The sequence below is a fragment of the Xyrauchen texanus genome, chromosome 38 (genome assembly GCF_025860055.1).
Source record: "Xyrauchen texanus isolate HMW12.3.18 chromosome 38, RBS_HiC_50CHRs, whole genome shotgun sequence".
NCBI classification, from domain to species: domain Eukaryota; kingdom Metazoa; phylum Chordata; class Actinopteri; order Cypriniformes; family Catostomidae; genus Xyrauchen; species Xyrauchen texanus.
Genome location: NC_068313.1, coordinates 34,992,348 through 35,007,198, shown reverse-complemented (window position 1 = coordinate 35,007,198; position 14,851 = coordinate 34,992,348). Strand labels below are relative to the sequence as shown.

The following is a 14,851-nucleotide window of genomic DNA, read 5'->3' as shown; positions in this document are numbered from 1 at the left end:
CACTTACACACACTTACACCCACACACACACACACACACACACACACACACACACACACACACACACACACTCTCCACACACACACACACACACACACACACACACACACACACACACACTTACACACACACACTCTCCACACACACACACACGTTTTGCTTGGCTGCAATGATAGAGTCACAGCTGCTGTCTAATTCTCTCGTCTGGCTTCATGGGTGCCCTGGAGTGAGGCAAGACCTGTCTCTGTGTGTGTGTGTCAGGCAGACAGCTTTCTGGGGGAAAAAACGAGAGAATTACTCTATCCAGTTTGTGCCCTCTGTTCATCAAATTGTGTTTTCCAGGCCTGTAAAAGTCATGGAAATAAAAACAAATCTTAATGATCATGGAAAAGTCCATTTAAAGTTGTGTTCATTCGAGCTCAGGTGAAGTCTCGAGCTTCGAGTCCTCTGCCAGTCCAGGGCACTCTCCCTCCCATTGCTCGCCATTCTAGATGGCGTCCATTTGGTCAAACCACTTCCACTTTTCCTTGATGGCTTTGAAGATAAGTTTTTAACTTTTCCCTACACTGTTGGTAGGTCCGGTAGTAGCCGTGTGCGCCCAACAGCTGAGACGCTTCCTGAGAGACTTTATCGTTTCGCTCATCGCTAACGAGTGGACCATCTGCACCTCGTTTATTGACCACGGCGTGGTTTGCGCACAGCCATTTCTTTTTCACAATTCTAAAGTCATGTGAACAAATAGCGGGTTGATGTCGCGTGTCGGAAATCCAGTGACGCTGGTAGTGACTATTCTCCCTGATCAATCAGTGATCTGCAGGATTTTGACGTCACATTTAGTATCGGCTCGGCTCGCTTGGAACCTCAACCAAGGTGGTACTAAAAGTACCAGGTACTATCCATAGTGGAAAACCCCTAAAAAGCGAGCAGAGTCGAGTTGTACCATGCAGTGGAAAAGCCCCAATATACACTATATATATATAAATATATATCCTCACTGCAAGATTACATTAACTTGCGAACTACTGAAATGTTTCAATTTCACAGTCAATTGCAAATGCAAATAAGCAAGTAAAACTCTACACCTCTATAAGTTAAAACGAAGTAAATATGAGAATGTGTCATGTATTGGGGCAGATTGCTGCCGCCATTTAGTGAGAAAAAGAAAAATAACACAACTTGAAAATCATGTTGTGACTATAATAGCGACTAGTGCAGCTGTAGGGTTCTATGCAGCCATGCTATTGTTCTTTATCACTGGAGTCAAGCAATTGTTCGAGGGTCTCATGGACAGTAGTTTCGCCACGGTGCTGCCACAGACTGATCCGTGAGCAATGCCCAAGAGGCCACATTTATAACTCAGAGCTGTGGGAAAGTTTCTTTGTTTCCATAACAAAAAGGTGCAGTGTTTTGTCTGGAAGGCACCTAACCTGGGGTCAGACTCAGACATTTTTGTTCTTTGATCTGTTTGATGTGTGCGTGCGCGCGTGTGTGTGTGTGTGTGTGTGTGTGACACCCATTTATCTCTCTCTTTATGTGACTGTGTGTGACGCCCATTCATTTCTCTCTCTCTCTCTCTCTCTCTCAGTTTGTGTGTGTGTGTGTGTTGGGGGGGTTAGCTGTATGTATATGGGACTGTGTGTGTGTGTGTGTGTGTGTGTGTGTGTGCATTCTGCATGCGATTGTGTGTGTGTGACACCCATTTATCTCTCTCTTTATGTGACTGTGTGTGACACTCATTCATTTCTCTCTCTCTCTCTCTCTCTCTCTCTCTCTCTCAGTTTGTGTGTGTGGGTGTGTGGTGGGGGGGGTTAGCTGTATGTATATGGGACTGTGTGTGTGTGTGTGTGTGTGTGTGTGCATTCTGCATGCGATTGTGTGTGTGTGTGTGTGTGTGTGTGTGTGTGTGTGTGTGTGTGTGTTGGGGGGTAGCTGTATGTATATGGGACTGTGTGTGTGTGTGTGTGTGTGTGTGTGTGTGTGTGTGTGTGTACATTCTGCATGCGATTGTGTGTGTTGGGGGGGTTAGCTGTATGTATATGGGACTGTGTGTGTGTGTGTGTGTGTGTACATTCTGCATGCGATTGTGTGTGTTGGGGGGGTTAGCTGTATGTATATGGGACTGTGTGTGTGTGTGTGTGTGTGTACATTCTGCATGCGATTGTGTGTGTTGGGGGGGTTAGCTGTATGTATATGGGACTGTGTGTGTGTGCATTCTGCATGCGATTGTGTGTGTGTGTGTGTGTGTATGTGTGTGTTGGGGGGTAGCTGTATGTATATGGGACTGTGTGTGTGCGTGTGTGTGTGTACATTCTGCATGCGATTGTGTGTGTTGGGGGGGGGTTAGCTGTATGTATATGGGACTGTGTGTGTGTGTGTGTTTGTGTGCATTCTGCATGCGATTGTGTGTGTGTGTGTGTGTGTGTGTGTGTGTGTGTATGTGTGTGTTGGGGGGGGGGGTAGCTGTATGTATATGGGACTGTGTGTGTGTGTGTGTGTGTGTGTGTGTACATTCTGCATGTGAGTGTGCGCGTTGGGGGGTTAGCTGTATGTATATGGGACAGTGTGTGTGTGTGTGTGTGTGTGTGTGTGTGTGTACATTCTGCATGTGAGTGTGTGTGTGTGTGTGTGTGTGTTGGGGGGGTTAGCTGTATGTATATGGGACTGTGTGTGTGTGTGTGTGTGTGTGTGTACATTCTGCATGAGATATTGTGTATGTGTGTATGTGTGTGTTGGGGGGGTTAGCTGTATGTATATGGGACTGTGTGTGTGTGTGTGTGTGTGTGTGTACATTCTGCATGAGATATTGTGTATGTGTGTATGTGTGTGTTGGAGGGGTTAGCTGTATGTATATGGGACTGTGTGTGTGTGTGAGCATTCTGCATGTGATATTGTGTGTGTGTGTGTGTGTGTGAGCATTCTGCATGTGATATTGTGTGTGTGTGTGTGTGTGTGTGTGTGTGTGTGTGTGTGTGTGTGTGTGTGTGTGTGTGTGCGTGCATTCTGGCTGTGTTATAGTCTAACCCATTCATCTCTCTCTCTTTCTCTCTGTCACTGTTTTTGTGTGTGTTAGAGAGTTCAGGTATGTCATTTTCATGGTTTGTGCTCAAAAAAGGAGTGCGTATCATCATGTTAAAGTCATTAAATAACTTTTTGTAGAAAGTGCTATGTTACAGGGTTAAGGTTTGGAAAGGAGGCGGGAACTGCAGGAAGCATCAAAGTAATATTTTAATCAACTCAAACAAACAAACACTCAAACATAAACACATACAGAGCAGCTGCCTGTATCAGGAACTTAAAATGTGAGTTTTAAAGTCGTTTTAAATCTGTTCCTCACACAAAGCTATCATATGGCTTTAAAAGGCTTTACTGTATTTCTTAAATGAGTCACTTTCATTATTTTGAAAGAGATGCCAGGAACTCCCCTTTTGTGTACCACAGAAGAGAGAAATACAGTTTTGGAACAACATGAGAAAATGATGACAGAATTATCATTTTTGGGTGAACTATTCCTCTAAGCTCTGCGTTGTGCCAGCGTATGCACTTTGTATGGCCAAAGAATGCCCCAGATCTCCTGCCTGCTGTCGTCCCGCTATTCTTCCGTGGCGTTGAGGTCAGTGGAGCGTTAACTGCTCATCCTCGAGCCCAGAGCGGCGTGGGCCGCAAGCCAGTCACGCACTCATCCGTGATCTTCTGCTAAAGCTGAGAAAGAAAAGCTAATGGATCAACTCACATCCAACCCCCTCCTACCTCACCCTTCGGTTTTTCCCCTTCATCTTCATTATCTCCTCTCTTGCTTAATAAGTGCTGATGTTTGAATTTGACCGCTAGTCCCTTAAGTCGCCTATGTCTGAGTTGTTGTTGATTCCAAGGACGGACGATGCAGCATCTTTCTCGTCAATTTTGGATCGTTCCTTTGTTTGATCCTCTGGCTTTCTTGACTCTTCTGGTCCCCTGGGTGCTGAGAAGTGTTCTCTGGCTCGGAGGCACTTGGATTGACCTCACACCTCTGTCAGCGGGTCTGCATCGCAGAGACCTCTAATGAGTAGCCTGCTAAAATGTTTTCGATCTCACTCTAGCGCACATGTGAAACGGCTAATCACAAGGAAATGTTCTGCCTGTCTAGAGGCGTTATTATCATTGTGGAGCTGTGATATGGCGTCAGTATGGCTGTGGATGAAAGATGTTTTTTCTTATAAACTTCAAAGTCCAATTAAAGTGATGTAATTTGTATGGTTCCTGTAGCTCACCGGATAAAGCATGTGCTAGTGTAGATAGCTGTGCAGTGTGTTAACCTCACTCTCCTGACCTCAAGAGGTGCACTAGCGACTGACGCTAGAGGCTGTAGCCTTTAGCCTCCTTGTTAGAGCACGTCGGTTCGAGTCCCGTTCGGAGCGGGGCGACCAGGACCGGTTACAATGGTGCCATGACCCGGATGGGAGTGAGGTTTAGGGGGGGGTGGGTGTAACGGGAGCCAGCTGGTAGATAGTGCAGTGTGTTAACCTCACTCTCCTGACCTTAAGAGGTGCACTAGCGACTGACGCTAGGGGCTAAAGCACATAACTGGTAATCAGAAGGTTGCTGGTTTGATCCCCACAGCCACCACCATTGTGTCCTTGAGTAAGGCACTTAACTCCAGGTTGCTCCGGGGATTGTCCCTGTAATAAGTGCACTGTAAGTCACTTTGGATAAAAGCCTCTGCCAAATGCAGAAATGTAAATGTACTAATTTATTCATTTGTTGAGGAGGTTGTGAGGGATAGATGCACAGTCATGGGTTGCAGATCATGTTTAAAGATCACAACCCATGTTTTGAACAACCAAGGTGTATAAAAGTACAACCCATTCAATAGACTACTTCTAACCCTCACATCCTTGTTCTTATTTAAATTATAGGAATATTCTGGGTTCATATTCTCACATGGGGTCTTTCAAAACAGCAGGTGGTCTGCCATTCCCTGCGTTTATAAAATACACAAGACTGAGAGTATGCAATTCACACTGTGGTTTGTGTAAGAGGGATCCTTCACGTCTCTGTCGACAGTCTGTGTTTACTCACAGGACAGCTGGTGTGATTTCATTATCCCACCAAACATATCCTCTGTGTGTGTGTTGCGTGTCAGCTAATGGTCATCTGTGTTGTTTCTGTGCATTTGGTTTGTGTTATATCTGTTGTTCTGAAAAAAGGAAGCTGCACACACACACACACACACACACACACACAAACACAACCGTGCACTTGTCCTGGTGTCCAAAGTCCTGCGGTGCGACTAAGGGCCAAATTAAAGGACATCTGTTGCTCTTGGCTGGCATAACTGGCACACTGCTGCAGAATACACAAGGGAAATTTGGACCAGAGACAAAGCCAGAGTGGACAGAGCTCGCACACACAAACACACACACACACACCTGTAGACAGGATTGAGGAGTAACGGAATACTTGTAAGGCGATCATATTTATTGTCAAGAAAATTCACGTTTCATTTTTTCTAGTAAGACCTTTTGATATTAGGGCAAAAATCATATTCTTGATAATAATGTTTGTATTTTTTTCCTGTAAAAATATCTAAAAATCCTTAAAACAAGATCAGTTTTTAGAAACAAAACTGCATAAGATATTTTTCAGAGATTGTATTTTTAACATGTGTATTTTGTCTCAGAGTTTTTATAGTCAAAACAAGTGAAAAAAATCTACCAGTGCTGAAGAAGTAATCCAAAGTATTTTGAGTACATTACTGACCTGGAGTAATCTAACGGAATATGTTACAAATTACATTTTACAGCATGTAATCTGTAATGAAATACATTTCAAAAGTAACCCTCCCGACCTTGCTTATGGATTACTTTCATGCTGCCTTTATGAGCTGTTTGGACCTTCTGAGTTCTGGTCACCATTCACTTGCATTGTGAGGACCAACAGAGCAGAGATATTCTTCTAAAAACCTTAATTTTTGTTCAACAGAAGAAGGAAAGCCATGCACATCTGGGATGGCATGAGGGTGAATAAATGATAAGGGAATTGTCATTTTTGGGTGAACTATCCCTTTAAAACAAGAGAAAACTATTTGCCTGTCATACACCTTTGAATCAAGGTGTTTTTTGGCATTTTTGTTTTTACCCCAATGGACAATGTTTTTTTTTTTATTGAATGGGAACAATATTTCTGGCAGTTAACTTGACAATAAAAAGTAAATGTGTTGTTGTTGCTAGGATACGCCATCCTGCAGGCCATAATGGAGAAGGCGGGGCAGAACGGTTGGCAGGTTAGTGCCATCTGTGTGGAGAACTTTAATGACGCGAGCTACCGAAGACTGCTAGAGGACCTGGACCGACGACAGGAGAAGAAATTCGTTATTGACCTCGAGACAGAACGACTCCAGAACATTCTAGAACAGGTGAGGCTGACGTCTGCAAAATTCTACATTTCTGGTATCCAGATTAATATGCAAAGTCAACTATAATTAAGCCATTTGTAGGTTGATTTCACCTAAACGTCTAAACACTGTAGCTTTGTGGTGCTATTAAAACATTGCTCTGTTTGTTTGAGCTTCACAACCAGTCCGACATAGTAGCACTGACTCAACTATATGTTTGTATGACCAAAGGAAGACTAAGGAGTGTTTGGGGAAACCCGTTTAAAAATAGTCATTAGTTTCCCAATTCCATTTGATGACACTAGTGGCACAGAAATTACACCGTTCAGCTTTCACACAGATACACACACACACACGCACACACACACACACACACACTACTGAGGTAGACGGATCACAGAGCTTGAGAAAATGATCAGTGCTTTCCTTCCCTGATATCCGTCTCGGCTGTGATTTGTTGTTCGCTCTGTTCCCTCCTGCCTGAAGAGCTTTCCTCTGTTCCTCACAGACTATGAGCACGCTCTGCCTTGAGAAACATGATGTACAGACAGAAAGCGAGAGAGAGACTAATAGAGAGACAGGAACTGGTGTTTGTAAAACTGCTTTCAAACAGCTTGAATCTGAACCGTCTCACAGTGACCTGAGCCGCAATAAACACCACATAAACTCACACGCTCAGTTTGGAGGATGCAGTAATTCGGAAAATTTAAAAATATCACGTCTTCAAAGGATATTAAAAAATAACTCGATTTGCATCTCCTGACAGAAATAACAGTGCTCACAAGGCAGCACAAGAATAGTGTTGCGTTAAAGTTTTAGGTAAGTCAGTGCTTAAGGCTTTGGTTCTGTGTAAATTAAATGGCATCAGAGACGTGTTGCCATTGTCATGACACTCACATCTTGTCTTAAAGTCCCTCTCCAGTCACTGGTTTAAAAATACATATTTAAAAGTTTTTTTTTCCCATGAAAATAATACCTTCATGCCTTAAAATGGCTAAGATATGACTCTACACCTTTGCCTCATTTAGTATGCGCAGATCTATGAATATGCAAATTAGACCCCGCCTCCATCTCCACTCACCCCTGCACCGCTCGCCTGCAGCTCGGACCTGCTGTGCCCCTGTTAAATTGATGGTACCAGGTTATAGTTTAGTGGCAAAACCCAACTGTTTTGGGGTAACATTTTCAAAACTGTTCTCTGGAAAATGACTTCTACAAACCCGAGTTTTCTCTGGAAGATTTGCTGGGACATTATGATTTTTCCAAATAAACTGCTCCCATTTATCTCTGATTTTCAGATCCTTTGGTAATACACGAAGGCTCGCCATTTGTTCTTTCACAACTTTGCATCCAAAAACAGAACATGTCTTGTAAAATACCGATGCGTAGTAGCTACACCTGGATTCTCCTGATACCTCTTGCTTTGCCGTAGCATATGCTATTGATATGGAAAGCCCCACCCCGCAAGTTGACGGGATTGGTTCCTTAGGTTTGTGATGTATGAAACCCTGGCTGTCTGAATCCGTGTTTTTGAGATTGTCTTTGGTACACTCATTTCCACAGCAAAAATGCTCAGCCACTTATGGTATGTCTTCTAGCATATAAAATACACCATATGGATATGTAAACAAGGTTAAAAACGTAATTTTTACTGGATGGGATCTTTAAGTCTGCTGTACAAAATAATCAACATATTGACACCATATTTGCAGTATAATGGCGGCTGATTAAAAAGATATGAGAAGAGCAACTCAATTCTGTAAGCAAGTATAGTTGAAGACCTCCAGAAGCTTACGATCGGCGGGTGAGCGGCACCTCATGGTGCCATCTCACAGAGGCACCAAATAAATCTGCCAGACCTTCACTTTAAAGGAATGTTCCAGGTTCAATACAAGTTTTGCTCAATCAACAGCATTTGTGGCATAATATTGATTACCACAAAAATGTATTTCAACTCTTCCTTACTTTTCTTTAAAAATAAATACAAATCTTGGTCTTAGTGAGGCACTTACAATAGACGTCAATGTGGGCCAATTTTTGAACATTAAAGGTGTACTCACACTAGGCAATCTGTACCATGCCCGAGCACAATTGACCCTCAGTCCAGTTCGTTTGACTAGTGTGATCGATCCGTTGTCACGGAGAAACTCACGGAGGCAGGGATATGGACTCAATCACAGGGTTTATTGATCAGGTGAAAGAAGCAGTGATGAAAACAACAGGTGAGTCAATCCAGATACAGTAGGGGGTACAAACAGCAGGTAAGTAATATCCAGACAGAGAAGTAGAGAAGAATGGTTAACTCACAACAGTCTTTGATATTTGCAGGAAACTTAAACGACACAGGAGAGTACACACACAGGAGGATTAACAGAGGATGAACCAACACAAAACACAGACGAGGAGAACAGTAACAAGGTATGTATATGTGGAGCGGAGGGGGGCGGGGCCGGTCGGAATATCGCGCGCCCGGTCCCCAATCAGCCTGATGAGGCGCGCGAGGGATAAAGGCGGCCGGTGACGATGGTTCGAGAGAGAGAGAATTATGGACATGTCCGTCATGTGTGTTTGTTTATGTGTTTTTGAGTTTAAGTTTCTCATTAAAATATAATTTATGTTGACAAGCCGGTTCTCGCCTCCTCCTTGCCCATCCTTCAACTGTGTTACAGTATATTAACAGGTAAGTTAGAGAAATCTAGGAAGTTCGTAGTCTCAGGGAAGACATTGACAAGAACAGACAAAGAGTGAGTGCGAAGGCTAGGTATAAAAGCAGTCCTTGATTAGTCACTACTGATGTGCAGGTGCGTGTGATCAAAGCTTCGGGGAGAGTGAGTGCTGTTTCAGCAGTGAGGGAGCAGTGGGGATTTCTTTAAGACTGCAAGGGAAGCTCAGCTTCCCCTATAATGTCAAAAAAATAATGGTCAAATATGTACTATTGTGTAAACAATTTATTGACTAAAAATGCGTTAGAACACGTTCATCTCGAAGACCAGTTCGTACAGAATCAGCTACATTACATATAGCAGGTCGGCTGACTCGATTTACTTCTCATACATTCCCGTAGCGTCAGTGCATTTCCCTGTTGAAGCCGAGCGTCCATTGACTTCAATGGGGCTGCTCTGAACAGTTTTTTCAGTGCTCCGAAAATAGACGGTCATTGGATAAATGCTGCGATTATGTCCCGCCCACGGACGCTCAGCGTCTCTGGGGGTGAATGAGGAGTGGGCTGGCCCAGACTCCGGGCTTCCGCGTGATGATTGGAGGATCTGTCGAAAGACTGCATCTCCTTTTGATTGACAGCGAATCTGTACTATAAGAAGTCACTGAAGCTATTTCGCGCTCAGTCCCATCGCGGATTTCTCAAGTGTAGTCGAAAGACAAACTGCTGCAACCTATTTCTTTATATTTGTTTGGCGAAATTGCTAGTCAATTTGCATAATACATTTCACACAATTATACACCACATTCCTTGTTTCAGTTTTACCAAGTTTAATATATTTTGTTTTAGAGCGTTACGTTCGTTCGGTTCGTTCGTTCATTCATTCATTCATACAGTAGGCTAGGCTAGCGTCGTACGGGTGAAACTGCGCACGATGGCAGACGGTGCTAATATTGTTGAGCTGATTTTGGCGAAGCCATTTGAAAGGCTTCCTTACGAGGAAAAAATTAGAATTAAACAGCAGGGCAGATCAACACCTAAGATTGATTTAGTGCAAAAAATAGGGTAAATAAGTTTATAATGTAGGCCGAAAATGAGCTTCCCCTCTTTGAAAGACCAGCAGCCGCCACTGTGAGGGAGAGAGCGCGGAGCATGGAGTAAGAGAGGGATTCTGGTGGATCCGTGACAGAAACACCACCCCCCCTTCCCTCCCCAAAGGGCAACTCCTGGTGCCCAAAGATGGGTGAGGAGGGCAGGAGGAAACAGATGACAGGGGAGGATCCAGGAGGACGATCAGAAAGAATTGGTGGATGATCCGGTGGCCAGGGAGGTGTCTATAGATGATCTGGAGGCCAGGGAGGAAGGCCATTGGGCAGGAACTGCGTCAGGAGGCTTGGGAGATGGAGGAGGAGGAGGAGGAGCTAATATCCTGGGTGGAGTCAACGGAGGAGAAAGGTCCATCTTGCTGGTCGGAACCTGCGGAGGAAGAATGGCCATCAATCGGGACGGAACCAGCAGAGGAGGAATGGCCATAGGCAGATCCGGAAGTGGTGCACCAGGAATAGCCGAAGTCTGATTTGTAGGAGGTGGAGTTTCTGGGATTAAGGGTGGAGCCGAGGAAGACTCAGAGGGCGGAGCCATGGAGGGCTCTACGAAGGCAAGTGGAGCCAGGAGATGTTCATCAAAGGCAGGTGGAGCCAAGCAAGGCAGAGCCATGGGCGGCTCAAGGGGCGGAGCCACGGAAGGTGGAGCAACGGGAGGCTCAATGAGCAGAGCCAAGGAAGGCAGAGCCATAGGCGGCTCAAGGGGCAGAGCTGTGGAAGGCGGAACCATGGGAGGCGCCAGGGGCAGAGCTGCAGGAGGCTCAAGGGGGCGGTGCTGTGGAAGGTGGAGCAGTGGAAGGCGGAGCCATGAGAGGATCAAAGGGTGAAGCTGTGGAAGGCTCAAGGGGTAGAGCCATGGAAGGCTGGAGCAAGGAGCCGTGGAATGCTTGGAGCCATGGAAGGCTTGGAGCACGTAGTCGTGGAAGGCTTGGAGCTAAGGACCATGGACGAGAGCACAGGCAGTGGCCGAGGAGCTGCCTCCATGGATGTAGGTGCTAACATCGACTGGGGAGTGACTGGGGAGGACAAGGCTTGCAAAGCTGGCTCTGATACAGATGAGTCTTGCAAAGCTGGCTCGTTGGCCATGGCAGGCATGGGCGTTGGCTTGAAGGCCAAGGCAGGCGTGGCCGTTGGCTCGTTGGCCATAGCAGGCGTGGACACTGGCTCGTTTACCATGGCAGGCATGGGCGCAGGCTTGTTTACTATGGCTGGCATGGGTGCTGGCTCATTTACTGTGGCAGGTATGGGTGCTGGCTCATTTACCATGGCTGGCATTGGTGCTGGCACGTTTAATGTGGCAGGCATGGCCACTGGCATTTCCGCTGACCGCGGCGGGGAATCGACCACCGGAGCTTGGAGAGGGTTAGCCCCCAATAAAATTAATTTAGAGGGAATGTTGGGAGAGGAGTTACCTTAGAGTTCATGGAGATGTGGGTGACCTCCTCTGTCCAGCATGTCGATAGAGAAGGAAAACTAGGAAGACCGTAGTCTCGGAAGACATTGATGAGAACAGGCAAAGAGTGAGTGTGAAGGCTGGGTATGAAAGCAGTCCTTGATTAGTCACTAATGATGTGCAGGTGTGTTTGATCAAAACTTCGGGGAGAGTGAGTGCTGTGTTGGCAGTGAGGGAGAGAGAGTGGAGTGTGGAGTGAGAGAGGGAGTCTGTGGATCCGTGACATCCATACCATGCACGGGCATGGTACGCTGAACCGTGCCTTGGCCCACTTGAAGAGGTGGCCCACCGTGCCATGGCCCACTTGACTTCCATTGTAAGTGTCTCACTGTAATCTCGATTTTTTTATTTTTTTTAAAGAAAAGGAGGGACGAGTCGAAATAATTTTGTGGTAATCAACATTATGCCACAAATGCTGTCGATTGAGCTCAACTTGTATTGAACCCTGAACTTTCCTTTAACTGTTCCACCAGAGCAGCTGATTCTAGCCACTCATTCTTTCTATATTTCTCTTTCAGGTCGTTAGTGTGGGAAAACAAGTGAAAGGATATCACTACATCATTGCTAACCTGGTGAGTGCTGTCACTGGTTTATCCACCTCTGTGAAAGCCACAGTCATTGAGGGGTACAGTAAATGAATGAATGTAGAGGACATGGTGTCCTATGGCAGTAATTCTCCCTGATAGAGTGCTCTGTGAAACCAACACTGTCTCATGACAGCTCATAATAATTCGTTTGAGATGGTGAATCTCATGAGATATCGTACGACTCAGGTACGACATTTAGACTAGATACAATACAGGCATCAAATTTTAGCTTGCCTCCTATCCATCGCATGTGTTAACTTGAGAACGTGCATGAGCATTAGCTGAACTAGCCCAAAAAAATTAAATAAATTAAAGAAGCACAATTTTTGATACCACTGTTGTCAGATTTTACTGTTGATTTCAAATTTGTTCTTTGATCATAATCTTGTCTAACCCTTTTGGAAATTTCAATCTTTAGCTGTACTTTTTTTTGCCGCTTGTTTACATTGTAAGTAGCTGCCCAGCCTGCCCGGGAGCATTCCAAAGATGGACTTTGACTTTGATGTCAATAACCTATAATACACTTCCTAGGGGTGTAAATCACAAGTTTCATCACAATACGATCTTATATCCTCTGCAGTTGACATTTATTCCTCACGGTGGCTTAATTAGCCTAATACGGGACCGGGTGTGTAGGATCACGACCCGGCCCCACCCTCCGCCCTGCCACATGCATCTTAAAAAAATATACTGTGCACGGGTTTACGGGTTGAATCGATGACATTGCATCGCTGGTGATTTGATCAATGGATTGATCCAGATCATAGATCGTTACTCCCCCAACGCTTCCCTTAATTTTCCTATTAAAATCATGGTTATGTTTGGTTAGGGGTAAAATCGTAATAACAAGATTTCGCCATTTCCTAATTGTTTTGCTTCTCATGAGACGGGGTTGGTGAAACAGGATTCCTTTTCATTTCCTCTCCCTTTCCTTTGCTTATTCCTTTCCTAATTTCTAGCCCAATTCCCTTCCGGATCATTCCTTTTTCCTTTCCTTTCCAAAGCAAGTTATTTAAGCATATTCGGCTGGTAGAAATGGTATATCATGGGATTGTCTTACCAACTGCAGCTTATCCAAATCTTTTATTTGAGGTATAAATTAATGGTGTTATCACATGTTATGAGATTCTATAACTGCGTAATCTCCATAGACAAACATTTTTAGTAGAATGGGGCATACTGTCTCTGTTCCAGCTTTCTTTAGTCCATAAAGAAATGGCTTTCTGTGTATGGTGTGGAAGAACTTGACTGGCCTGCACAAAACACAAACCTGAACCCTACTGAACACCTGTGGCAGGGTGGAGGGCGGGCCAGGTCGTGATCCTACACACCCTGTCCCGTATTAGGCTATTCAAGCATCCGAGAGGGATAAAGGCCGACTGCAGAGGATGGTGCGGGAGATAGAGATAATTTACGGACATGTCTGTCGTGTATGTCCGTCGTGTGTGTCCGTCATTTTTCCCCTGAATCGTATCTCAACGGTAACCACTGGATACTCGTAAATGATCTCTCTCTCCCCCACCATCCTCTGCAGTCGGCCTTTATCCCTCTCGGAGGCTTGATTAGCCTAATACGGGACCGGGTGTGTAGGATCACAACCCGGCCCCGCCCTCCACTCAGCCACAACACCTTTGAGATAAATTTGACCACACTGACCACACTTGAGAGATTGACCCCACTGATGCTCTTGTCTGAATGGGAGCAAATCTAGTAGAAAGCTCACCCAGAAGAGTGAAAGCTGTTAGGAATGACCAACGCCCAATTAATGCTAATGCTTTTGAAATTTGGGTGTCCACATACTTTTGGCTATGAAGTCTAGTTTAGCATTTATTTATTAGATGGTACATTGCTTAGGAACAGTATTTAGTCTCTAGAAACTCTGACTATGATGGAATATTGAATCTGAATTCTGTTACGTGTGATTTATCACAGTCTATTTTCGCTATGCTTTAACATATTCTGTGTTGACATTTGTTAGTGTCAGCAGGCAAGACATTAAGAATGTTATATTTCACTCTCTCTTACTTTCTCTCTCAATCTCTGCTTCACATTGACACATTAACAATCTTATGTTCTTTAATTTCCAATTTATTTTATTTGCATTGAATCGGTTTCATTTGCTTTTGCTCTCAATCTCTCTGTCTTTCTCTCGGCAGGGTTTTAAGGATATCTCTCTAGAGAGGTTTATGCATGGTGGGGCAAATGTAACTGGTTTTCAGTTGGTGGATTTCAGCAAACCAATGGTGATCAAGCTAATGCAACGCTGGAACAAACTAGACCAGAGGGAGTATCCCGGTTCTGAGAGCCCACCCCGGGTAAACACAAATCCATTTACAATATAATTAAACACTAAATTTAGTGTGTGTGGGGGGGGTGTCACTACATTAATTATGCAAATCAGTTAAAGGCATAGTGCAGAATGCAATTTGGATGACACAATTCACCAGGCTGAGTGCATTTTGAGTGCAATGTTGTGATACAACAGACTCTGCGGTCTGGCACATTCATTAAATGTGACTTTTTAACCCCTCTACAGATTTCATATTAGCAAACTATAGTTTTGGTAAGTCATTTAGGACATCTGCTTTGTGCAGACCGATTGTTTCACTTTTAATTGACTATATCACAATTCCAGTGGGTCAGAAGTTTACATACACTAAGTTAACTGTGCCTTTAAGC

At 44.6% G+C, this 14,851-nt stretch overlaps 1 protein-coding gene across 4 annotated transcripts in view; it reads left to right on the top strand.

Annotated features, from left to right (window-relative positions):
- The window catches only part of LOC127631633 (glutamate receptor 4-like), a 117,435-nt gene that overhangs the window by 35,937 nt on the left and 66,647 nt on the right, over window positions 1–14,851 (top strand). For all 4 annotated transcript variants that reach the window (XM_052109904.1, XM_052109903.1, XM_052109906.1 and 1 more), the window contains exons 4-6: window positions 6,207–6,391; window positions 12,104–12,157; window positions 14,329–14,487. In XM_052109904.1, the coding sequence (XP_051965864.1) occupies window positions 6,207–6,391; window positions 12,104–12,157; window positions 14,329–14,487 (398 nt within the window). The remainder of the gene's footprint in view (window positions 1–6,206; window positions 6,392–12,103; window positions 12,158–14,328; window positions 14,488–14,851) is intronic.